This window comes from Nicotiana tabacum, chromosome 15 (genome assembly GCF_000715075.1).
Source record: "Nicotiana tabacum cultivar K326 chromosome 15, ASM71507v2, whole genome shotgun sequence".
Lineage (NCBI taxonomy): Eukaryota > Viridiplantae > Streptophyta > Magnoliopsida > Solanales > Solanaceae > Nicotiana > Nicotiana tabacum.
In genome coordinates, this window is record NC_134094.1 from 103100306 (window position 1) to 103125589 (window position 25284).

At 36.8% G+C, this 25284-nt stretch overlaps 1 protein-coding gene across 3 annotated transcripts in view; it reads right to left on the minus strand.

Moving 5' to 3' along the window:
* Nucleotides 1-1096: 1096 nt before the first annotated feature.
* LOC107822305 (protein GRAVITROPIC IN THE LIGHT 1-like) overlaps nt 1097-25284 on the minus strand; it is a 30145-nt gene continuing 5957 nt past the window's right edge. Inside the window, exons 1-2 of one of the 3 annotated variants that reach the window (XM_016648838.2) lie at nt 4860-5040; nt 1097-2756 (exon numbers count right to left, since the gene is read on the minus strand). In XM_016648838.2, the coding sequence (XP_016504324.1) occupies nt 1295-2737 (1443 nt within the window). In that variant the 5' untranslated portion in view covers nt 2738-2756; nt 4860-5040 and the 3' untranslated portion in view covers nt 1097-1294. Of the gene's footprint in view, nt 2757-4641; nt 4782-4859; nt 5041-25284 lie in introns of those variants that run through there. The other 2 variants (XM_075231068.1, XM_075231067.1) reach the window with 2 other exon arrangements.

The following is a 25284-nucleotide window of genomic DNA, read 5'->3' on the forward strand; positions in this document are numbered from 1 at the left end:
GGGCGCCAAACTGTTTACACTCAAAAGCGGATAACAATTGAATTTATAAGTGATTTTTGTGGATTAATTTGATACAGAGAAATAAATTAAGTAGAGTTGAACAAATAAAGATGAAATAGGTTTAAATCGCACAAGGAAGATAGTTCCAAACTGTTTGGAATTTTCACACTCGACCCGAACTCGTTATGGCCAGCACTGATGAACATTAGAAAAAGCTAATAACAAAGAAAATAATGATATATTGCTTTAGAGTGCGTGTTACCATGTTCCCAATGAATAAAAATCATCTCTTTTATATAACGGAAGAGTTTCATCCCTAGTACAATTCTAAAAAAGGTAAAAATCTTCTTTTTCGTCAATCATTGATCTGTTGTCGATATGGGCTGAGATCCGCGCCGTGATATCTGATCGGGCGCGGATATCACGGCCCTTCGTTAGTCATGTGAAACCGTTTAGTAATGCCTCTCGGAGGCTCGGAGCTCGAACTGAATCTGGGGGGCATTGTCTCGGCGGCTCCGGTGGCAAGTGCTCTGTTCGGGCTTTAACACGTGGGTTATACCTGGTCGGTCTAGGACATGACGACCCTCTGTTGGTCGTGTTAGATTGCTCGACAGTGTTCTTACAAGTCATTCAAGGCTAGGACCGATTCCGAACCATGACTCGATAAGACTCTTGCCCAAACTTCGGTCCTTCGTTATCATGTCCCGAGTTTGACTTATTTTGTCGGAGACCGGGGTGCACCATGAGCCCGATTTCACCCGTATACATTCTTACTTCGTGATTTTCAAAAAACGATGTAAATCTCTATCTTTCTTTCCTAAATGTATTTCTATATTATTCAGTAATATAGTACTACTAAGGTTCTTCCTAAGAAACAGAAACTGAATGCGAATGCAGAAAAGAAGATTCAAAGAGGGTGCTCCACCCCTTCCTTAAAGTTGAGATTGGCACTTGTCTTTGCTTTTCTTTCCTAAGAAAAAGTATAGCAAAGCGTTTCTATAAAAATTTTGTTTCTTTCAATTATTTTTTGAACAATTGAAATATATAACAGTTTTTTGAAAGTGTTATCCTTAACACATTAGACTACTAACTAAGATTTTCTCCTTCCAAGTACAATTATACTGCCTACAAAAGAAGACAGTACTTACAATCATCATCACTTATTTAAACTGAGCCCCTAAAGCCTACAAATGTAAACATTACAACCCATACAACAGACCGTGATACCAACTACTATACCTAATACATATTCAAGGCAAGTTGTGTATGGACTATTATGTCCATCCCACAAAACTTAAAACCCATTTTTGGGGACTAAATAAACTCTAGCCTTAACAACCGATCCATTTCCAAGCTTAAACCCGGGACTAACTGGAAATCCGACAACTAGACCCATACCCATTCTCCCTCCTATGCCCATGGAAATGGAATACTTCACCACACTTTCCATGTACTGCGGGTGAAACTCAGATCCTTTGCTCGCCTCGAAATGACTTGGCGGAGGATCCAAAGAAAAGGTTAGCAAATGCAGCAGCCAAACGGCCTTTGCTAGCCCAAGAAACTCCCCATAAAACTGACTCCTCGGATGGTTCCCAGCCAACACCTGTCGCCGCTGCTCCAAATCACCAAACAGAGACTCCTCCATTTTTGGGTGCACAATGGCCAAATACTTCTTGAAACAGAAGTTCCCGAAACTGCAAGTGGGGAGAATTCCCAGAAGTTCCATTGGGTCCATTGCTTTCATGTCCCTGTACTGTGTAAAACAATCGCGCCGGTGTTGATCTGGGTGGATTAGTGATGATAAGCTTCCATCCATGTAGAACGTCTCGTGATCGAATCCTTGGAACATTTTGCGGTTCACATAAGATTCCAGTGCGTATTTGGCATGGTTGGCTCCAACGATAGAATCTGCCGTGGGTGTGTTTGTGTTGGATGAAGCAGCTTCGATGGATCTCACCGCCGCTGCAATGTCCCAGTGAGCAGAGCGCATCAAAGAGAGGAGCAAACTCGTGAAGGATTTTGAAGCTTCTTTTACTAAGCTCACTGTAGTTTCGAATACGTCAGGTGCCGGCGACATTGTAACTGGAGCTTGACTGCTACCGCTAACTTTTCGTTTTGACTTGCTTTTCTTTCCACCACTGCTGCTAAGACTTGTTGCTGTTTTCAGCTTCTCCCTCAAATTATCAATCTCGATTTCTTTGGCCTTCACTTCTTGCCTCAGTTCCTCCACGGTGGCTTCATATGGTGCCACCACTTCTCTCAGCGTAGCGGCGCCAACTCTCCAGTCCCCTTTTCTAATTCCACCACCAACATTCCTTCGAAATCGTTCCCTCAACACCCCAAGCCTCCGCAGTTCAGATATCACAGCCACGTCAGCCACACGCATTTTATCCTGATCCCAAGGACAATGCGCCTCCTGTAGACTAACGTAAGCCGTCTTCACTGCCGACACCGCGTCAAAAACTTCCCCTAAAAGCATCTCCATTTCAGTTACTTTCTCAGTTCTTATCTCCTCCTTTGTGACCTCAACATTCTGGAATTTTTCCCGAGTCTCCACATAAGGTGGGTCTTCTTTTTCTTCTTCGTCTTCGGTACTGTACTTGTCATCTTCAGATTCATCGCTATAACGAGCATCGGAGATATTGCCGTCAATACGGCCAGAGGAAAGTGGATGAAGCAAGCAAGAAGCAGTGACACGTTGGATTAGATCGGAGAAATTGGAGACCTTGTTGGCCATTTTCTTTGATGCCTTGGTTCTGCAATTTCAGAGTCAAAATAGAGAAATAAGGAGTGGGCAGCAGTGCACTGGCACGTAGGTGTATAGTAGATGAAGACAAATGTAATATATATGATGGAATAAACTAGATCATATTTGTATAGAACTTTTGAAAATTACTTCAACCATTCCATTTTGTGCATAAGACAAAGTCATAAGAATCACTTCATGAGACTCACCATCTTACTCATCATCATAGAAAAGAAACTTATTGCATATAGGTATATTAACCCGACCCTCGAACAGTCGAACGTGTTTTGACTGTCACATACAGTATATGATTAGATTTACTTCAATGAACTAAAAGAAGTTTGAATGAAAGGGATCAAGGGTGGAAAAAGTGAGGAAGAATAAAGAAAAAAACCAACTGGTGCAACCTGATCAGCTGCAGCACCAGAACATCTACCGTGACACTGTGGAATTAACGCGTAGCCGCGGATGTTTAGGGTGCCATCAGGAGGTAACAGCTTATCGTGTCGCCATGAAGTTTTTACAACGCGATGAATAACAGAAGAAAGAATAAACTTTAGGAAATCTAAAGGAATTAAAGCGTCCGATGAAGATACTGTGTCACGGTAAACAGAGCTGATATAGAAGAGTTATTAAGCTGCGGCAAAACTAGAGCGTCGCAGTAGATGCTTCAGAATTCCAAAAATCAGCAAGGGTTAATTGGTCTTTAACAGTGATTTATATCTTGGGTAGAAATGACAGTCTATTTCGCAATTGAGTACGTGATTTGCAAATGGAATACACTGTGCAAAACTTAGTGGAGAGGACTCATCTTCATTGGATGATTTCTTAAGCATTGAGGTAAGCCCAAACTTTTTTCTAAATAAGAAGAGGTATGCCTAAACCTTATTCGATCTATTGAGGTTTTGGGCGAAATAATTGTGATTAGAGCTAATGAATTGAGGATTTCAAGCATGTATATGCTTGAGTAAACTACGCGTAATTACATTAGAAATTGATGGCTTGATTTTATTGACCTGCTGAGGGGGTACGAGAAATTTGTCATTCCTATGGCTTGATTAGTGAATGTAATAAATATCTATGGGTAATTCCTACCCAAATTATTATTATTATGAAATTTAATCCAACAACTTATGACTTCTTCCCTCCCCTGTATCTATCAGTGCTATGTAACAGTCTACTGTTTCATCTACAGAAAAGGACTCAGCAAAAACATTACACAGGCATTCAATCATTCAGCTTACTACGAACACACAAATTCCCTCAACAAAGGTTTGTCGATACCAGCTAAAGTTCCGCCGCTAATAAAAAGCTTCAGCGAGAAAAATACTCAGTGATACACCACCACCTTCAGACCTAAAAACAGACAACCACCATTTCATTCACCACTCTCTTCCTAAATCTATATCTATATAAAAGGCCACTAACATTAACAAGGTTACCAACTCTTGTGGTAAAGTTGCTACCAATCACACAGCATAAGTGCATAATTATCTGAAACTTGACAGTGAATATAAGTAACGACCAATTCATAACTAATACTACTTATTATCATTACAAAAGCAAAAGATTATTCCATCAACTTAAATGCTGATTCATATAATTCAACAAAGAAACAAACCCAGTCAAAAAAATCACACATTATAGCATTTGCACTAGGGGAATCACACCCTTTCCAAATTAAAATAAATCAATACCTAAAAAATTCAAGACACACAACAGCACACTTGAAATAGAAACCCAAATAAAAAAGAATAACAAAAAAAGACCCACAAATAATAAAAGGGTATCAAAAAAGAACATAAAATAATCAAAAGCCAAATTCTTGAAGAAAAAAAAACTTTTGAGAGTTCAGCAAGGAGAAGTACAGAACAAGAACAAAAAGAAAAACCCACCAAAGATTTAGTGAATTATGAGCAAATAATGTAAATGTAGGTGGGGAAAGCTTCATGATTTTCACAAAAAAGAAAAAAAAAATTAGGCTTTTACACTGAATTCAGCAAAAGCAAAAAGGACTAAGGACATGAAACTGAAGTTCACATGCAAGTAAGCAGTACTTAAGGACCCAATTAATGTGAGATTATGTTAATCAAGAAAGAGAAAAAGACTTTACCTTTTGCAATTGCTGGAAAAAGAAAGAGCAAAAAGCTAAAGCTTGGAAAGTTGCAGAGATTTTGGGCGACTGGAGATCTGAGAATTGGGGTCGGTCCGAAATGGAGTTCCAGATCTTTTCAAATTGACAAAAATGGTCTTTTATGTTTGGGTTTGGTTCAATGTGATCCCTTGAATATATTTTGAGTGGTTTTAGTCCTTTACACTTTTAGTTTACATAATAAAAAAAAATTACATATTTAAAAATTATATAAAAAGTATTCTAACTTATTCTGCCTGTGAACTCCAACCTCTCGTCACAATGCTTATATCTCACAAATCTATAACGCTATTAACGAGAGTTATGATGGGATAGATATGATCCCTTCATATTTAGTTAGAAATTTTAAGTTCGAGCTTATGATAGATAGTACTTTTTCTTTAATGAATACTACGTCACCCGAATCCGAAATATTAGCCGGAATGTTCCAGTAGAAGTCTTGGACACTAGGTGGGGGAAAAAAATGCATAACACCCTATGAATTTTTCAAATCATTTCTGGCTATGTATGATCACAAAGATTAAATAATACCCCCCTATGAAACTTCAATTATTTGACGCTGAACCTTCCTAAATGATAGGTATGTGTAACGTGTTGTTTATTAGCACTCTGCACTAATATAAGTTGTATGTTCCTCATTTTGCCTCTAGAGTAAAAAAAGAAGATTACGAATTCATTATCTAATGGATTATTAATCAAGGAGATATTGAAGTCTACATTTTGAGCTTTACACAATTTCACCTCAATGGAATCTCTTAAACTAGCATTGGTTTATTTCCAGTATTCTAATTACACTCTGCATATTTGATCCATCTCTAATGGAAGATGAAATAACTTTTCAAATCAAAAGTCCATGCATTTTTTTTAAAAAAAAATAAAAAAATAAAATAAAATAATAAAAATAAAAATAAAAAAATAAATAAATATATATATATATATATATATATAAAGGAAAACCAAAGAAAAGAAAGAAGACAAGAAAGAAATTATTTTTGAAAGTTTTTATATAATTTTTTCTTTAAATTATACTAGTAGTCGTACCTGCGAGATGCGCAGTCAATATTAAAAAATATTAATTAAATTAAATTGTGATCGGGCTTGTTTGATCATTAGATCGTAACGCTTTAATAAGTTTCAATTTTCATCTTATTTGTCAATACGATATACCTAATAATAAAATCATTATCAAATTAAAGGAACTTATATAGTCAACGAATAACTTTTTTGTTATATACTTTTTATTATTATATTATTTAATTTTTAGTATTATTATATTATTAATAAAAAAATTTATTAGCATATTACTTTGTTTAATATTTTATCGTATATTTTATTACTCTTGAAATATTTTTGTATTTTAAAGTTTATTCAATTGTTGTCACCAATTTGAATTTGTATTTTTTTTTATTTTTTTTTAATTTTTAAATAATTTTAAAACTTCAACTTTGTTGAAGCTCTATTCTAAAAATCTACACTTGTCGTCTTATGGTTATGCCACTTGGCATCATAGAATTATTTACTTCTCTTTATATATATATCCAATTTGAATTGGTAGTTTTTTATTTTTTGTTTTTTTATTTTTTTATTTGAATGGTAGTTTTTTATTTTTTCTTATTTTCGAAATTTATAAATATTTAAATTCAAAAACGGTAACTAATAACTAGTTTTTAACTAAATAACTAATTATGCCATGTGGCATTTTTTTAGACTACCACTTGATTTAATGTGATATTTTTTCTTTGACTTTTAATAATATATAGGTACCACTTTATACCATCCTCAAAATATGGTAGGAAATTAACACCCTATAGCAAGTCCAATATGAGTTGTATGTTCCTCATTTTGCCTCTAGAAGTAAAAAGATGATTACGAATTCATTATCTAATGGATTATTAATCAAGTAGAGATTAAAGGGTTAATTTCACCCATGGTCACCCAACTTATCATTTATTTCACAAAAGTCATTTATCTATTTTTCATCACTTAAAAGTCACTCAACTTTACCTTTGTAACTTGAAAATCATTCTAGTTCAAAACATATAAAATATCCAATAAATATATGACATGGCATTACATTTAATTAAAAAATTTAACAATAATGCCACATAAGTTTAAATAAACCATATCTAAGTTAGACCCATTTCTTCCTCAGTCCGATTTCGAGCAGTTTTTGAATATTAGTTTTAATTTATTTTATATAAAAACCAACAGATTTCGGTCAGTTTTTTGACTGACCGAAGTCGGTCGGTTGGTCGCGGTCTGTTTTGACCGAATTTTTAGTAGTGAACTTCTACTATGCAATTTCATTATGGGTATTTCTTACCAATATTTTGACTTTAATGGAATAGTAATTTGTGAAAATAAGTTCTTATTAGTTTGTTGTTCTTGTTTGTTAGTGATACATTTATATGTTATGTGAGATTGAAGTCGATCGGTCTTCCAAAATATTTTATTTTTTAATTTTTTTTTTACAAAACCGAAATTTTAGCGCAAAAATGCGGAAAACTATTTTAGAATCCCGCAAAAATTATTTTTTAAGAATTTTTTATATAAAATAAATTAAAACTAATATTCAAAAAACTGTCCGAAATCGGGCTGAGGAAGAAATGGGTCTAACTTAGTTATGGTCAATTTAAACTTATGTGGCATTATTGTTAGATTTTTTAATTAAATGTAATGCCATATCATATTTTTTATTGGTTATTCTATATGTTTTGAACTAGAATAACTTTCAAATTATAAATATAAAATTGAGTGACTTATAAGTGATAAAAAATAGATAAGTGACTTTTATTAAATAAATGATAAGTTGTATGATCATGGGTGAAATTAACCCAGAGATTAAATAATACTATTCGTCCATCAGTTTTCTTTTTCCAACAAAGAGAATCAGTGTGATAATTAGTGTCATTGGAAATCATCCAGATATCTTGCTTAATTAGCATTCTAAGCTGTCTTAATCACCAAAGATTTCATTGATGAATAAGAGAAAAAGTTGAAGTTTGAATGACAAATAGTAATTCGAGAGGCCCATAAAAACCCTCCAATAAGTAACAAAGTAGCAAAAGGGCATTTCTTTTCACGACTTTAGTCAGTAAATGAGATGCTTTTCTAGCACTGATTCTTTAAATGAGATTTTTTGCATTTGCTTTTCCCATAATTCCAAATAAAATTTATTTCTAGAGGACCGAGATCGAGATCCATTTGCAGAGATGCACGCCTTATCTAATTAGAATCCTAGATAATTTAAATTACGTGTGTGGATGGGCGAGTTTGCACATTTGACTGGGTGACTGGGTGGACGTTCCGGCAATTTGAATCGGGTATAAAAGTTTCGATTTGGATTTTTATTTTTCGGATTAAAGAAATGACAATTTAAATTCAATACAAATAAGCTCGGATTGAATCAGATTTTTTAAGTTCGGTTTCAGATTAATCGGTTTGGATATTTTGAATTTTCGATTTTGAGCTTATAAGTTGAGATGTTTCTTCTTTTTACAAAAATGAATATCTAAATGAAGTATTCATGGTAAATTGTTTAAAAAGTTCCTAATGCTCACCGCAATCATCCAAATAAAGTATTCAAGTAATGAAATTATTATCAAGGAAATGCAAAAGAAACATTAATACGGCCGATAAGAAGTAGCAATAGTAGAACCAAGTCCAAATAGAAAATATTATGACAATAACTTTGTAATTAATATTAAATATATGAGATAATATCTAATGGACAGCATATTGAATTTATTACTATTGGCATATGAATAATGGACTAAATATAAAGTGTAAAAATTTCGGATATCCAAAAATCTGAAGTACCAAATCCAATATTCAATCAGAAATTCAAAAATTTTAAAAATTAAATCCAAAATTCGAAAATCCAAGCCAAAAATTTAAAAAACTCGAATTTCGATTTGGATTTCAGGTTTGCCCAAACTATGCTCACCCCTACATTTGAGATATCTATTGATCGTCCCAATTTCTAGTATACATATAGTGCGCTTATTATTTTGCCTATTCATTTTAAGACATTCAATTATTTTCCTAGCAGCCTTGTTAAGAAAAGAAAAACTATTGGCTATGTCCATTTATAAGTAGTTTAATATAAAAATTGGCCAATTCATTAAATATTACTAATATTAGTCAAATGTTACCAATATTAGAGAATTAGCTATTTGTAGCAAAAAAAAAAAGGGTCAAATTTTTGTTTTCTTCTGAGTGGGTGTTATTATAATAGATTGGGTACATCATAAAGAGTTTGAATCCCACTGTGTATCATTTGTGTATTATCTATGTACCATATTTGTATCAAATATGTATCACATGTATATAGGGGTGTTCATAAAAACCCGAAAAATCAAACCAAACTGAAAACCGAACCAACCACAAAACCGATACTTTTTAGGTTTGGTTTGGTTTTGGTTTTGAATTTTAAAAACCGATCAAATTTGGTTTGATTTTGGTTTTAATCAAAAAATAACCGAAAAAATCAAACCAAACCGACTATAAAAGATGTGTGAATGTATACTTTTATATAAAGTTTCTAAAATTTTATGGTACATATTAGTCATTTATATTTTTAGTTTAGTTCTTTGCTATTATATTAATATAATTCTTTGCCTTTATATTCTAGTTTGATTGGTAGTTTTCTTTTGCTTAGTACAAGAATATTTTTCATGTTAAAAATAATCGATTTTTAATTGAGTACTTAAATTATTCATCACTATTTGTTTTAATTATCATCAACATATCTTGGTAAATGATAGATTCCTCAAATAAAAATTGATTTGATAGTGTTATGTTGAAAATGTAGTCGCCGGAATATGCGTTTGGTAGTGTATCTCATATTTACGAAAATACCCGATAAATAACCGAAAAAATCAAAAAATTGAAAAAAAACTCAATCGATAAAATCCCGACTTAATTGGTTTGGTTTGGTTCCAATATTTGAATAACCGACTTACTTGGTTTGGTTTCTCTTTAGGAAAAAATCGACCCAAACCAAACCATGAACACCCCAATATGTTGTAACGACCCGACCAGTCATTTTGAGTATTACAGCCTCGATCCCTCATTTACTGCTCTATTTATGCTTTTATAGCTATATTATGACCTATCAGATTAATTAGTTCGGGTCCGGAGATATTTCGGAATGAATTGAGACACTTAGTCTCATAATGAAAAGCTTAAGTTGGAAAAGTCGATCGGATATCGATTTATGTGTAAACGACCTCGGATTTGAATTCTGATGATTTCAATAGCTCCGTATAGTGATTTTGGACTTAGAAGCGTGTCCAGAAAGTTATTTGGAGGTCCGTAGTAGAATTAGGCTTGAAATGACGAAAGTTGAATTTTTTAGGAGTTTGACCAAGGGGTTGACTTTTTGATGTCGGGGTCGGAATCCGATTCTGGAAATTAGAATAGGTCTGTAATGTGAAATGTGATTTGTGTGCAAAATTTGAAATTATTCCGGATTGATTTGATGTGTTTCGACACAAGATATAGAATTCGAAAGTTCAAAATGTTATATATTTTGATTTGAGGTGCGATTCGTCGTTTTGATGTTGTTTGATGTGATTTTAGGCCTCGGGTAGGTCCGTGTTATGTTATGGGACTTGTCGGTATAATTGGTCGGGGCCCCAAGCGGCTCGGGTGAGTTTCGTACGATGTTCAGATTAATTTCGTTGCTTATTGCATTGTTGAAGGCTGCGGGTTCTGGTGCTTTCGCACCTGCGGAAATGGGCTCGCACGTGCGATGGTCGCGCTTCGACAATACACACGCAGAAGCGAAGGTCTTCGCAAGTGCGGTGCCTGTTGTGCAAAAGTGCGACCGCGGGTACGGTCCTAGGCATCGCAGAAGCGATATGGGCTGGCCAAGCTATTCTCGCAAAAGCGAGTTGTTTTCCGCAGAAGCGAGGGTCGCAGGTGCGACCTCTTGTCCGCATCTGCGAAAATACTAGGCAGAATCCTTTAAGTTCGAGGGTTCGTGATTTTTCACCATTTTCGAATTTTGGAGCTCGGTTTGGGCGATTTTGGAGAGGGATGTTTCCACACAATTTGGGATTCGAGCCGTTGAGAAGTTGATACGCACAGAATGGGATTTCTGGAGCATTGTTTAGCTTGCTCGACTTTGGATTCGTCTTGTTCGAGGTAAGTAACTCTTCTAATCTTGGAGCAGGGGGTATGGACCTTGAATATACGTATTATGTGAATTGTTTGAAGGTGACGCACATGCTAGGTGACGGGCATGTGGGCATGCACCATAGAAATTGTGACGTAATTGTTTTCGTGGAATTTTGTCGTCAAATAATCTTGGCATTTTCTATGTAGTTTTATATGTTGAAGAAATTTAGTTGAGAATCATATTAAAATTCATGTTGAGGCTATGTTCCAGTATTATTGGGACCCACAGAGATCATACTGGTGTGAATTATTTGTTTTAAATTGAAAATTTATACTCGGTCATATTCATTTCATTGCATATTATATCTAAGTCTCTATTATTATTTATTGATACATCATATCATTATTTTCGGACTATTTTCATGATATTGTGAGCCCATGAGAGAGAGGCTGGAGAGATTGATGACTAAGGGAGGCTGAAGGCCTGACTGTGAGGATATTTTTGGAATCGGGCTGCATGCCACAGCAGGCCATGTTAGCTTTATATATATTACTATTATTATGTGGATTGGGGTTGCCCGCCTGCAGCAGGCCTTATAGGCTTTATATAGCGCGTGAGTTGTCCGTGCGGTTTATAGCGCTTGGGCTGAAGGAGCCCCTCAGGAGTCTGCACACACCCCTAGTGAGCGTGATTGATATTATTGATGGATGGATCTTCCCTGGACATGGATATTGTCCGAAGTATTATATACCTGGGGATGGATCTTCTCCACGAGCTGGATTGGCCCTATTCGGTACTGAGTAACTGATGATCAGTTGATGTGTATATTCTGGGATGGATCTGCCCTAGGCCGGATTGGCCATATACAGTACCGAGTGGTTGGCATGATGAATGGAATGTGTGAGAAAGTGAGATTGAATATTCTGAGAGTATGAGTACATGAGTTCATCTCTGAGATGCATTGCATTGACATGCACACATGGCATACAGGGATAGAGATGTATTTTTCTCATGCTGTACGGTATCACATCATTCATGATTTCTCATACATGTCGACAGATGGGCATAGTGATGCATTTGTTTTACACTGGTTATCTGGAAAAAAAATGAAACATCATATTTATTATTTAAAGAATTTTGGGAAAATTATTGTTTTCAAACTTATTCATATTTTCGGCAACTCTAGTAAATGATTTGGGTTTTCATTGATATACTTGAAAGGCAGAACTATTTTCAGAAATCATGTTTTTGTTGAGCATTTGATTGTTGAGTTACTTCTCGTATTACTTGTTTTATGTTGTTATGAACTATTGGTGGTTATTGAAGCTGGGACCCGACCTTTGTATAAGCTCGTCACTACATTCGATCTAAGGTTATATTTGTTACTTATTGAGTACATGGGATCGGTTGTACTCATACTACACTTCTGCACCTTGCGTGCAGATGTTGGCTGCTGATGTTGTTGTGTTCGTTGGGAGCTGGATCTGAAGATGTACCCGCATTCCGGTTGTTGCTGCCTTTTGTTCATGGTAGCCTCAGATTCATAAAACTCTGTTTATGTACTTTTCAAACATATGATGTAATTCTTCATACCAGCTTTGTAAACTCTATTCTTAGAAGCTCATGATTTGTACTACCAGTTCTTGGGGAAATGTATTAGTTTTATATATTTTCTTTTAATTAATTGCCTCATTAATTTCATTGGAATTGGATAGTTGATAATTGGCTTACCTAGCGGGTTGGGTTAGGTACCATCACGACTAGTTGGACTTTGGGTCGTGACAAGGTGGTGGTATCAGAGCTCAAGGTTCATAGGTTCTACAAGTCATGAGCAAGTGTCTAGTAGAGTCTTGCGGATCTGTATGATGACGTCCATACCTATCTTCGAGAGGCTACAGGTCATTTAGGATATATACTTCCCATATTTCTTTCCTTATCGTGCGTAATTGATTCAGCTTAAGACATAACTCTTTGAATTCCTTCCACGCATTCGTATGCACACATGAGCGCTCTGTATCAATTGTGTATCGCCGGCTTGTGATTCTATGAACGAGGTTCGAGATGTGTATTATATGTATTGGTGATGGGCTAGTCTGAAGGACTTGGGGCCATGGTTAGAACGCAACTTAAGATCGGTAGCTTCAGTTGTAACCTGTATATTTGGACTCATATGTCCGGTAATATCCCTACGAGTGGAATTTGAGGCTCGATGAGCGGTGGAATGGCTTTGTGATGAGTATGATGTAATTGCAGGATGTGTTAAGATGATTTGAATGTGATGAGAAGTATTTTCTTGAAATGTAAAGGAAAGGCCATTGGGTGCTTGATTTTCGTTTTGATGTAACGTACAATCTCGAGTATTAACGTTTTGAAGTATCTTTCACGTTGTTAAACTTTGGGACAAATTAAATTCTCATGTCTTGATAATGAGTTTGGACTCAAGAATATTAAGTGATTGCGTAGTAATTGTGGATGCAAAAGGGTATAACAAGATACCAATTTGAGGCTAAGCAGGTGAATTATCCCCTGCGGAGTAATCTACATGGGTGTGTTCCTTATAATGTGAGTGTAGAGTTTTTTTTCTGCCATCAAGGGCGAATGTGTTGAGATTTGAATTTGAATCTGGTTGAAAAAGTTAACTTGAGTGTTAAGAGAATGAATGCGAGTCTAGCGGACGATTGAGGTATTTTTATGGTTGGCATTGTATGAGCTTGAGAAGAATTTTCGTTGTACTGACTACGGTATTATGATAGTAATAGAGTATGAATATTGTGAGTTATCGAGTGTTTAAATTTATGGCTTTGGGCCAAGTGGGGGAGTCTGCTATTGACAATTTATTTCATGGCTATATGTTAAATTATAGTTTTGGTTTGAGGCATACTTGTGGGTTAGTTATGACTTGCAGAGGTTGAGATCGAGAAAGACTAGAATAATGAAACTTCTTGAAGATGAATTATATTGCGCTTTATGAGTATATGAAAGTCATGGGATGTGTGAGTTGTTATTAGTGAATGATGCAGTGCGCACGGAGTATGAATTGATTGGTGGTGTCAAAGCAAGGTTACTTCTTTGAGTGTTGTTGTACTAATGGGGCATGTGTCTTTCGGCTCGTTCGAGCGGTGTAATTTGGATTTGAGCAAAGTGGGTAACTCTCGAGAAAGTTCTAATGGGTTCGAGATTTATATATAACAATTGAGGATTTCTCCGGACTGGTATATGGATAAAGTCTGAGATCTGCATTGGATGGTGCCGAGACTTGCGGTAATTCTGTATGACTATAAACTCTACATTTCAGTATAAGAAAGGGAAGCGGAACATTTTTAAATTTCACATAAGGTCTTTCAGAGTTGATGTCTCGGTTATGGTTCTTTTGGGGTAATTCAGCAGCTTATGGGCCTTAGGGCATTGTGGTTCTATACTAGGGTTCGTCGGGTGAGTTGTGGTTAAAGATCGTGGTGTTTTAGCAAGGAGAAGTATCAATCTGAAGACAAATTTGGAAGGGACTCGGAGAAATAGGACAACTGGTAGTGGGCTGGACTAGTACGGTAATGGTAGGATCGGTTCTTTGGGTAATCACGATGTGGTAAGACTTTACAGATGTTTTGGTGGCAATATTCTAGGGTTTGGTGACCTGCGTGGCTAGGTCGAGTTAGAGGAATTCAGTTCTAATAGCTTGGTTATGTGCAAATAGATTTTAATGTGTTCTTGATGGTTTCCACCATGGTTTGAGATGGATATTTTCTACTGGTGTGAAGTAGCATGTTGAATATTGTGATTTTCTTCTGGATGGGATCAAATGGAAGGCTTCTGGCTGATCGGATATGTATTCTACTTGTGACTCAGAATTTTTATGAGGTTCTCATATTTTTCATATGATGGCATAATAGATACGGTGTGTTGTGTGGGATTAAGGTTGGTGTGTGCAAGGTCACAGTTTAGTTTTGAAGGGGAGGTCATAAATTCTTAGATGTCGTAGACGGTTTTCGATGTTTAGATGAATTCTATAACTATTTGGTATTGCGTAAGTAGAGTGTACATTTCAGAAGGCGCACTATGTTTGGAATTACGGATATGTCATAGGTATTGCGGCACTCTCCTGGTTGATCGACTGTTGATTTTAAGATGTTGCTATGTAGCACGAAAGAATTGGTGAAGTATTTCTTGAGAGAAGATCGTCTATGAGAGATGTGTTAGACATTCAGGTTGTGGAGATGGAAGCAGAAATGGTGATTCGTGTATTCTATGGATTTGGAGACTGGGAGTTTACAGGAGCAGATTGTTTCATGGTTGTGGACTGTGAAGTCGTGGTCGGAGCTAGCCAAATGATAGTATGTATTATGACTCAGTCATTGTGGATTTTCGGAGGGTTATTTATCTATTTGTGGGTAACCAAAGTTGATGTGTATTCTACACCGAGTCGGATTTGTTGGCCCCACACTGCTATTGTTGAGGGATGTGCCATTCGGTTGATGTTGAGCTTATTCGTGTTCTAGAATGATCGGTGAGTTACTCTTCTATGCTACGAGGAGTTGTGATTCATTAGTTGTATGCACACATGGTGCGGTTCTATTAGGGGCCTTATGGCAAAATTTGAGCGAGATGAGTATTTGGGTATTGCACGGTCGGTTGCGTATTGGCGCACAAAAGGCACAGCTTGTGACTCTGAGGTTTATTGATACGGCATTCTATGGGATAGTTGTGTTTAATAATATAAGGTCATTGGACCTAGAATGGGTACTATCAGGTTTGATTACGGTATATTCTGGAGGATAATATTGAAAGTCAGCTTAGAAAGTGATTATGGTTCTGGTTGGGGCGAGAGAGCTCCATGACTTGTGGATCTGATAAGGGGTTACGATATTCTGCGTGTTTCTTTTATTATCAAAAATGTACGAAGGTTTTGGGATGCAGTTTTGTTCGATATGGGGTTTAATACTAGTACTTTGTTGGTTTGAAGAAGTTACTGTGATCAGGAATGGTTCTACGAGCATGCGAGTTGTGTAATATGTTAGATGATTATGTCTGTGGTTATGGTTATGGCTCGATGTAGCTTGTTCAGAGTCATATAGTGTGTAAATGTAAGATTCGTGTCTTGAGAAGAAATTCTGAAGGTTGGGAATTAAATTCCAAGGTTTTTGGGCTAAGGTTAAATTAATGATTTTCAGTTGTATTGTGCTGTCAGACCTATATGGAATAGGGTGACGTGGGATCACCCCCGGGTATGCGCGTGGTAAGATGGAATAGTGATTTGATGGCTTGAAAACAACTCTTGGCACGTTCGAGGACGAATGTATGTTTAAGTGGGGGAGAATGTAATGACTCGGCCGGTCGTTTTGAGTATTACAGTCTCGTTCCCCCATTTACTGCTCCATTTGTGCTTTATAGCTGTATTATGACCAATCGGATTAGTTATTTCGAGTCCGGAGAGATTTCGAAATGAATTGAGACACTTAGTCTCATAATGGAAAGCTTAAGTTGGAAAAATCAACCGGATGTCGATTTATGTATAAACGATCTCAATTTTGAATTCTAATGATTCTAATAGCTCCGTATGGTAATTTTGGACTTAGGAGCGTGTCCGAAAAGTTATTTGGAGGTCCGTAGTGGAATTGAACTTGAAATGGCGAAAGTTGAATTTTTGGGGAGTTTGACCGAGGGGTTGACCTTTTGATATCTTGGTCGGAATCCTATTCTGGAAATTGGAATAGGTCTGTAATGTGAAATGTGACTTGTGTGCAAAATTTGAAGCCATCAAGGATTGATTTGATGTGTTTCGGCACAAGATATAGAATTCGAAAGTTTAAAAGTTCATAGATTTTGATTTGAGGTGTGATTCATCATTTTGATGTTATTTGATGTGATTTGAGGCCTCGGGTAGGTCCGTGTTATCTTATGGGACTTGTCGGTATAATCAGTCGAGGTCCTGAGTGGCTCGGGTGAGTTTTGGACAAGGTTCAGATTAATTTCGTTGCTTATTGCACTGCTGAAGGTTGCTGGTTCTGGTGTTTTCGCACTTGCGGAAATGGTCTCGCAGGTGCGATGGTCACAGAAGCGACAATACACACACTGAAGCGAAGGTTTTCGCATGTGCGTGTTACGCACAAGCGCGACTGCATGTGCGGTCCTAGGCATTGCAAAAGCGATATGGGCTAGCCAAGCTATTCTCGCAGAAGCTAGTTGTTTTCCGCAGAAGCGAGGGTCGCACGTGCGACCTCTTGTCCGCATCTGCGAAAATGCTGGGCAGAATCCTTTAAGTTCGAGGTTTCGTGATTTTTCACCATTTTCGGATTTTGGAGCTCGATTTGGGCAATTTTTGAGAGGGATACAGAGATAGAGATGTATTTTCCTCATGCTGTACGGTATCACATCATTCATGATTTCTCATACATGTCGACAGATGGGCATAGTGATGCATTTGTTTTACACTTGTTATCTGGAAATAAAATGAAACATCTTATTTATTATTGAAAGGATTTTGGAAAAATTATTAATTTCAAACTTATTCATATTTTTGGCAACTCCGGTAAACGATTTCGGTTTTCATTGATATACTTGAAAAGCATAACTATTTTCAGAAATCATGTTTTTGATGAGCATTTGATTGTTGAGTTACTTCTCGTATTACTTGTTTTATGTTATTATGAACTATTGTTGGTTATTGAAGCTCGGACCCGACCTTTGTATAAACTCGTCATTACTTTCAATCTAAGGTTAGATTTATTACTTATTGAGTACATGGGTTCGGTTATACTCATACTACACTTTTGCACCTTGCTTGCAGATGTTGGCTGCAGATGTTGTTGTGTTCGTTGGGAGCTGGATCTGAAGATGTACCCGCGTTCTGGTTGTTGCTGCCTTTTGTTCATGGTAGCCTCAGATTCATAAAACTCTGTTTATGTACTTTTCAAACAGATGATGTATTACTTCATACCAGCTTTGTAAACTCTATTCTTAGAAGTTCATAATTTGTACTACCAGTTCTTGGGGAAATGTATTAGTTTTATATATTTTCTTTTAATTAATTGCCTCATTAATTTCATTGGAATTGGATAGTTGGTAATTGGCTTACCTAGCGGGTTGAGTTAGGTGCCATCACAACTAGTTGAACTTTGGGTCGTGACAAGGTGGTATCAGAGCAATAGGTTCATAGGTTCTACAAGTCATGAGCAAGTGTCTAGTAGAGTCTTGTGGATCGGTATGATGGCGTCCATATCTATCTTTGAGAGGCTACAGGGCATATAGGATATATACTTCCCATATTTCTTTCTTTATCGTGCGGAATTGATTCAACATGAGACATAACTCTTTGAATTCCTTCCACGCATTCGTATGCACATATGAACGCTCTGTATCAGTTGTGCATCGCTGGCTTGTGATTCTATGAACGAGGTTCGAGTTGTGTATTATGTGTTTTGGTGATGGGCCAGTCTGGAGGACTTTAGGCCATGGTTAGACCGTAGCTTAAGCTCGGTAGATTCAGTTGTAACCTGTACATTTGGGCTCATATGTCCGGTAATGTCCCTACGAGTGGAATTATTGGCTCGATGAGCGGTGGAATGGCTTTGTGATGAGTATGATATAACTGCGGGATGTGCTAAGACGAGTTGAATATGATGAGAAGTGTTTCCTTGAAATGTAAAGGAAAGGCCATTAGGTGCTTGATTTTCATTTTGATGTAACGTACATTCTCGAGTATTAATGTTTTGAAGGATCTTTCACGTTGTTAAACTTTGGGACAAATTAAATTCTCATGTCTTGATAATGAGTTTGGACTCAGGAATATTAAGTGATTGCGTAGTAATTGTGGATGCGAAAGGGTATAACAAGGTACCAATTTGGGGCTAAGCAGGTGGATTATCCCCTGCGGAGTAATCTCTGTGGGTGTGTTCCTTATAATGTGAGTGGAGAGTTTCTTTTCTGCCAGCGGGGCGTATGTGTTGAGATTTGAATTTGAATCTGGTTGAAAAAGTTGACTTGAGTATTAAGAGAATGAATGCGAGTCTAGCGGATGGCCCTGGAAGAGAACTGTTGCTATGGACTGTTGCCCTGGAATTTGAATCTGTTGAGTATTATGGACTGTTGCTATGGCCCTGGAAGAGAACTTATCAGGCTTTTCAATAGTTATGGCAAAGCAAAGGTATCCTATGATCCTTAAATGGTGTAGTGAAGGACTTGTCTTATGAAAAATTTCATATGGCGACCTCCCTGATAAAACTGTAGAAGGCAATTTGTTCATCAGATATACTATTGTCAATACGCAGTCTCCCCAAAGGTGTAATGGAATACTCCCCTGAAACCTCAAAGCTCTAGCCACTTCTAGAATATGTCTATGTCTCCTTTCCACTACTCTATTTTATTGTGGAGTATGTGGGCAACTACTTTGATGCAGTATGCCATTTTCTGATAGGAAGGTTTTACAGTATGAACTATAAAACTCAGCACCATTATTAGTCCTGAATATTTTAACAGTTTTGTCAAACTGTACATGCACCATTTTAACAAAAGCCTTCAAAAGAATCAGTGTATCACTTTTCAACTTCATCAAGAAAACCCAAATCATCTTAGAATGATCATCAACAAGTGTCAAAAAATATTTGTGTCCATTATTAGTAGGCACTTTATATGGCCCCCAAATGTCTACATGCAATAGTTGAAAGATAGATTTTGCTCTACTATTGCTAAGTTGGAAAGGTCTCCTAGTTTATCTTACTAAAGGACAAACAGTACAATTATTGAAATTGCATCTAGTAGATATCTTGTCCTTCAAGGAGGCTATCTGCTTCATGACTTTAGCTGGCACATGCCCAAGTCTCCTGTGCCATACATGACTGTCTTCAACTGTATCCTTTGCTAAATAACTGCTGATTTTCTGTGTGACTTTGTTCCTATCTGAACCATCTGGGAGTAAGAGGTATAGGCCACCTTTTTTCTTACCATTCCCCTTCACTCTCCCAGTGCATAGGTAATGGAACACACAGAATGATGGAAAGAAAAATACTGAGCAATGTAACTCCTTAGTAAGCTTCGAGACTGATAATAAGTTGTACTTGAAATCAGGCACATGCAGAACATTTTTGAATTAAATCACCACCAGTTATTGTGCATTTTCCTTGGAAAGCAACTGAAGTTGATTTGCCATTTGGAAGATGGACATTACTCTTCTTAAAATCAGGTAAACTAGTTACATCAGTCAGCAAATTAATATTAGAGGTCATGTGATTTGTTGCCCCAATGTCAATGATCCAGGAGGTTTTAAAATTTTGCAATAACTGTGTATTAGCATTACCTGCTAACAATTGTGAATCAGCATTACCTGCCATATTTACTGCAAAATTCTCTCCTTTATCCGGATTCAGCAACCTTAATATCTGATTGTATTGCTCATCAGTAAAATAGTTGTGCATACCCTGATTTGGTCCATTATTATTTGCTTTTGTAGCAGCTTGAGCTGCATCATCCTTCACAGAGAAGATATCATTCATGGTTGCATTTGCTAGTCAATATTCCTGCTTCTTCTTTCCTTTATAACCAGGTGGATAACCTACCAGCTTATAGCAAACATCCTTTGTGTGACCTTTATTCTTACAGTACTCACAATACATATTGTTGTACCTCTTGAATTTCTGTGAATTGTCCCTAGAACTCATCAATGCAGTAGACTCATTTATCTCATTCATGGATGTTCCAGATGTAAAAACTTTCCTCTGACTCTCCTCATGTATTAGCATAACGTAGGCATGACTCACACTAGGTGATGGAGACATGAGTAGAATTTTACTTCTTATGGCGTTATAGTTTTCATTTAAGCCCATTAAGAATTGAAACAGCTTCTGCTGTTCTAAATGATCTATGAAATCTCTCGTCTTAGGTGTTATAGGGAGAGAAGGAATAAGAGCACTATATTCATCCCATAACAGTTTGAGTCTCGAATGATAGGCAGAGACGTTAGAAGTACCTTGATAAATTGTGGTTATTTCTTGATGGAGATTGTAAATTCTCGATCCGTTGATTTTGTCGAAACGATCTTGAAGATCTGTCCACACCTCATGAGCGTTATTAGCATAGACTATCCCGTTGACCAATTCCGGCAATACAGTGTTCATAATCCAAGTGAGAACAGTGGCATTAACATGTTCCCATTCCTCGCCCAAATCAGCAGTAAATTGTGCTTTAGTGCAGGTACCATTGATAAACTCCAATTTGCGCTTGGCTCGCAATGCAATCTTCATTGCTCTGCTCCATACGGAATAATTTTCAGTTCCTGTCAATAGAACCGAGATTATCACATTCCCTGGAGAATCAGATGGTTGAAGATACAAAGGATGTTGAGGATTATCGATATCTAAGTCGCTATTGGAAAATTTTCTCAGAATCAGAAAATTTCAGAAGACGAAGATTGATTTGAGAAATTGCAGCGGCACCTTTCAGTTACCAAATCAGAAAACGAAACTCTAGCTCCGATCGGTTCACTCTGGCTTTGATACCATATTAAATTTCACCATTGTTAGGTGAGAATTGAGCTTGGTTGACAGATCGAAAGGAGAGAGGTTTAGAGAGAGAATTTTCTGGAAGCTTTATTCAACTGAAGTTAAGAAATGAAAATACAATTCTCTAAGCTATTGCACTGTATACGTGTGTATATATAACCACCTCGGCTACTTAATTAACTACCACTAACTCTCTAATATGTACCAGCTATTCTAACAGACTGTTACCAAACACTGCATATGCTTCACAGATATAGGGGTCATCTAACTGTCAACTTATCATTTCAACAGATTTTATTATCAATGAGGTGAAGAAAATATTTAAATATCACAGTGTATTAAAATCAAGTTATTTAATGTTATTCCCGTCAATATTCCTGTATTTGTAAATATTAATTCTGTAAAATATAAGTTAACGTAATGAAACAATAATAATAAATTCGAGCCCACTGAATTCACAGTGTTTCCTTAAGGAATTTAATCCCCTCCTAGTACCCAAGGTAATGGATTATTTCCTCCCAGGATAGAACGAATAACACACTGGTGTAGCGGTACTTCAAACCCCAGTGTTTCGGCGAACACAAAGTTCGGTAGCAAATCACACTTACAGTTGCTTTGTTTGAAGTTAAAAAACAATGCAGAACGAAGGAGTATATACTAAGAAAAACGTATGGAAGTTCTGAGAGGAAGGAATGCAATGTATAGCCAATTTGTTGAGCGAATTGTATGTTGAGTTGAGTATATTTCTTCAACATTTGCTGCTCATATATATAGCAGCCAAGAAGGAGTGCAAGACCAAACGTCCACCCTTCATGGTGGAGCAAGCATTACATGTTTGTGGAGCAAGCACTTCATGTTTGTGGAGCAAGCACTTCATGGTGGGAAGACCATTATCCGGCTACCAAATTATCAATACACGGATTGGAAAATATCCGTTTACAAATACGGATAATCTTACGTTAATATTTACTATTAACAAATAAATTTGGTCCAAAAAATTAATCAATCAATCGATCATTTGACCAAATCCAAATCCAAATCCAAATCTAAATCCGAATCCGAAGCCGAAGCCGAAGCCGAAGCCGAAGCCGAAGCTGTAGCCGTAGCCGAAGCCGAGCCGAGCGAGCGACGACGACGACGGCGCGAGGCTTGCTTTCTTCTTAACTCTTTAAGAGCTACAAGAAGAGCAATTATATATATACCCACCAAAAATGTCTTCCACTTCCAATATGGGACAATGTCTCATTGTTAAGAGGGGAAACTTAAAATTTTACTCAAAATTTTATTTTCCCTCCATTTCCCATTCACCCTCATTTTAAGAATATTACATCTTAAAATAAAACCTCAACAATCCCCCACATGAATGGGGAATGGCTATATCACGGAAGTATGCATGAAAAACTGTGTGATTTACAAGCAAGGATTAATTACATCTGGATAAGTAGGTTTCCCTTTGAACTTTCCGTAGTAAACTTATGTCGGATATACTCGGTCAATCGGTAGATTTGATATCTTTGAACCGTCGATCTTTGGTGTATACCTAGACAACCATAAGTCACACAATCAACCCTTAACCGTCTTTGGTTCTCATTGTTGTGTTCGTTTCAGCCATGAACACCGCCTGGTTTCATAAGTGCGTAGAGAACTGGCCTTACAAAGTTCTCCTTGAAGCGGCTCACACTTCACACTTAAATAGGTGATTCCTAAACGTGTCATCCTGTAGATACACTATTTGATATACCCCGTATCAAATTTAGAAATCATTAAAAAGCCTTAATGCTTTATCCTTGGTACTGAACATTGTCTCATCACGAGAATGGACTAAAATTTTATTTGACAATGTTGAACCGTCATTAATGACTTTGTTTGATCTCTTTGAACCTAGATCTTGGGATCTCCAGTCTTCTAGGTAGAGTTACCGCCACAATGACTTGTTCTCGGCCATAGCCCCATTCCCCTTGATGATTTCTCAACTACCTCTCTAGTTAGGCCTTTTGTAAGTGGATCCGACACATTATCACTTGACTTTACATAGTCAATTGTGATAATTCCTCTAGAGAGTAATTGCCTAACGGTTTTATGTCTTCGTCGTATATGACGAGATTTACCGTTATACATGACGCTCCCAGCCCTTCCAATTGCCGCTTGACTATCACAATGTATGCATATTGGTGCCAACGGTTTGGGCCAAAATGGAATGTCTTCCAAGAAATTCCGGAGCCATTCAGCTTCTTCACCGGCTTTATCTAAGGCTATGAATTCAGCCTCCATTGTAGAGCGGGCAATACATGTTTGTTTGGACGACTTCCAAGATACCGCTCCTCCACCAATAGTGAATACATATCCACTCGTGGACTTAGAATCAGTTGAACCGGTGATCCAATTTGCATCACAGTATCCCTCAATCACCGCAGGGAAATTACTGTAGTGCAATTCAAAGTTCTGGGTATGTTCTAAATATCCCAAAACTCGTTTCATTGCCATCCAATGAGATTGGCCTGGATTGCTCGTATATCGACTCAGTTTACTTATAGCACAAGCTATGTCTGGTCGTGTACAATTCATGATATACATTAAGCATCCCAATACACGAGCATAATCCAATTGTGATATGCTTTGGCCTTTGTTCTTTGCTAATGCAAGATTCACGTCAATTGGAGTCTTTGCAACTTTAAAGCCCAAGTGCTTGAATTTTTCAAGTACTGTCTTAATATAATGAGATTGTGACAATGCCAGACCTTGAGGAGTCTTATTGATCTTAATTCCCAGAATTAAATCAGCAACTCCCAAGTCTTTCATATCAAACTTGCTATTGAGCATACGCTTAGTAGCATTTATGTTGGCAATGTCATTACTCATTATCAACATATCATCCACATATAGGCAAACAATGACTATGTGATTTGGAACATTTTTAATGTACACGCATTTATCACATTCATTTATCTTAAAACCATTTGACAACATTGTTTGATCAAATTTCGCATGCCATTGTTTGGGTGCTTGTTTTAGTCCGTAAAGAGACTTAACAAGTCTACATACCTTCTTTTCTTTACCTGGAACCACAAACCCTTCAGGTTGTTCCATGTAAATTTCTTCCTCCAACTCTCCATTTAAGAAGGCCGTCTTAACATCCATTTGATGAATTTCAAGACCATACACTGCAGCTAATACTACTAACATCCGTATGGACGTAATTCTTGTAACTGGAGAGTATGTATCAAAGTAGTCTAGACCTTCTCGTTGTCTATACCCTTTGACTACGAGCCTTGCCTTGAATTTATCAATAGTGCCATCATCTTTGATTTTTCTCTTAAAAATCCATTTAGAACCCAAAGGTTTATTTCCAGGAGGAAGATCAACCAATTCCCATGTATGGTTGTTCAATATGGATTCTATTTCACTATTGACTGCCTCTTTCCAAAACAATGATTCCGAAGAAGTCATAGCTTCTTTAAATGTTTGAGGCTCATTCTCCAATAAGAAAGTCACAAAATCTGGTCCAAATGAAGTAGACGTTCTTTGACGTTTACTACGTCTTGGATTCTCCTGATTACATGTACTTTCTTTTGTTTCTTCCCGAGGTCGTTTAGATCCTTCACCAAATGACTCACATTCCTTTTTATACGGATATATATTTTCAAAAAACTCAGCATTATCTGATTCTATAACCGTATTATTATGAATGTCGGGATTTTCTGATTTATGAACCAGAAATCGATATGCTTTACTATTTGTCGCATATCCTATGAAAACACAATCAACGATTTTCGGT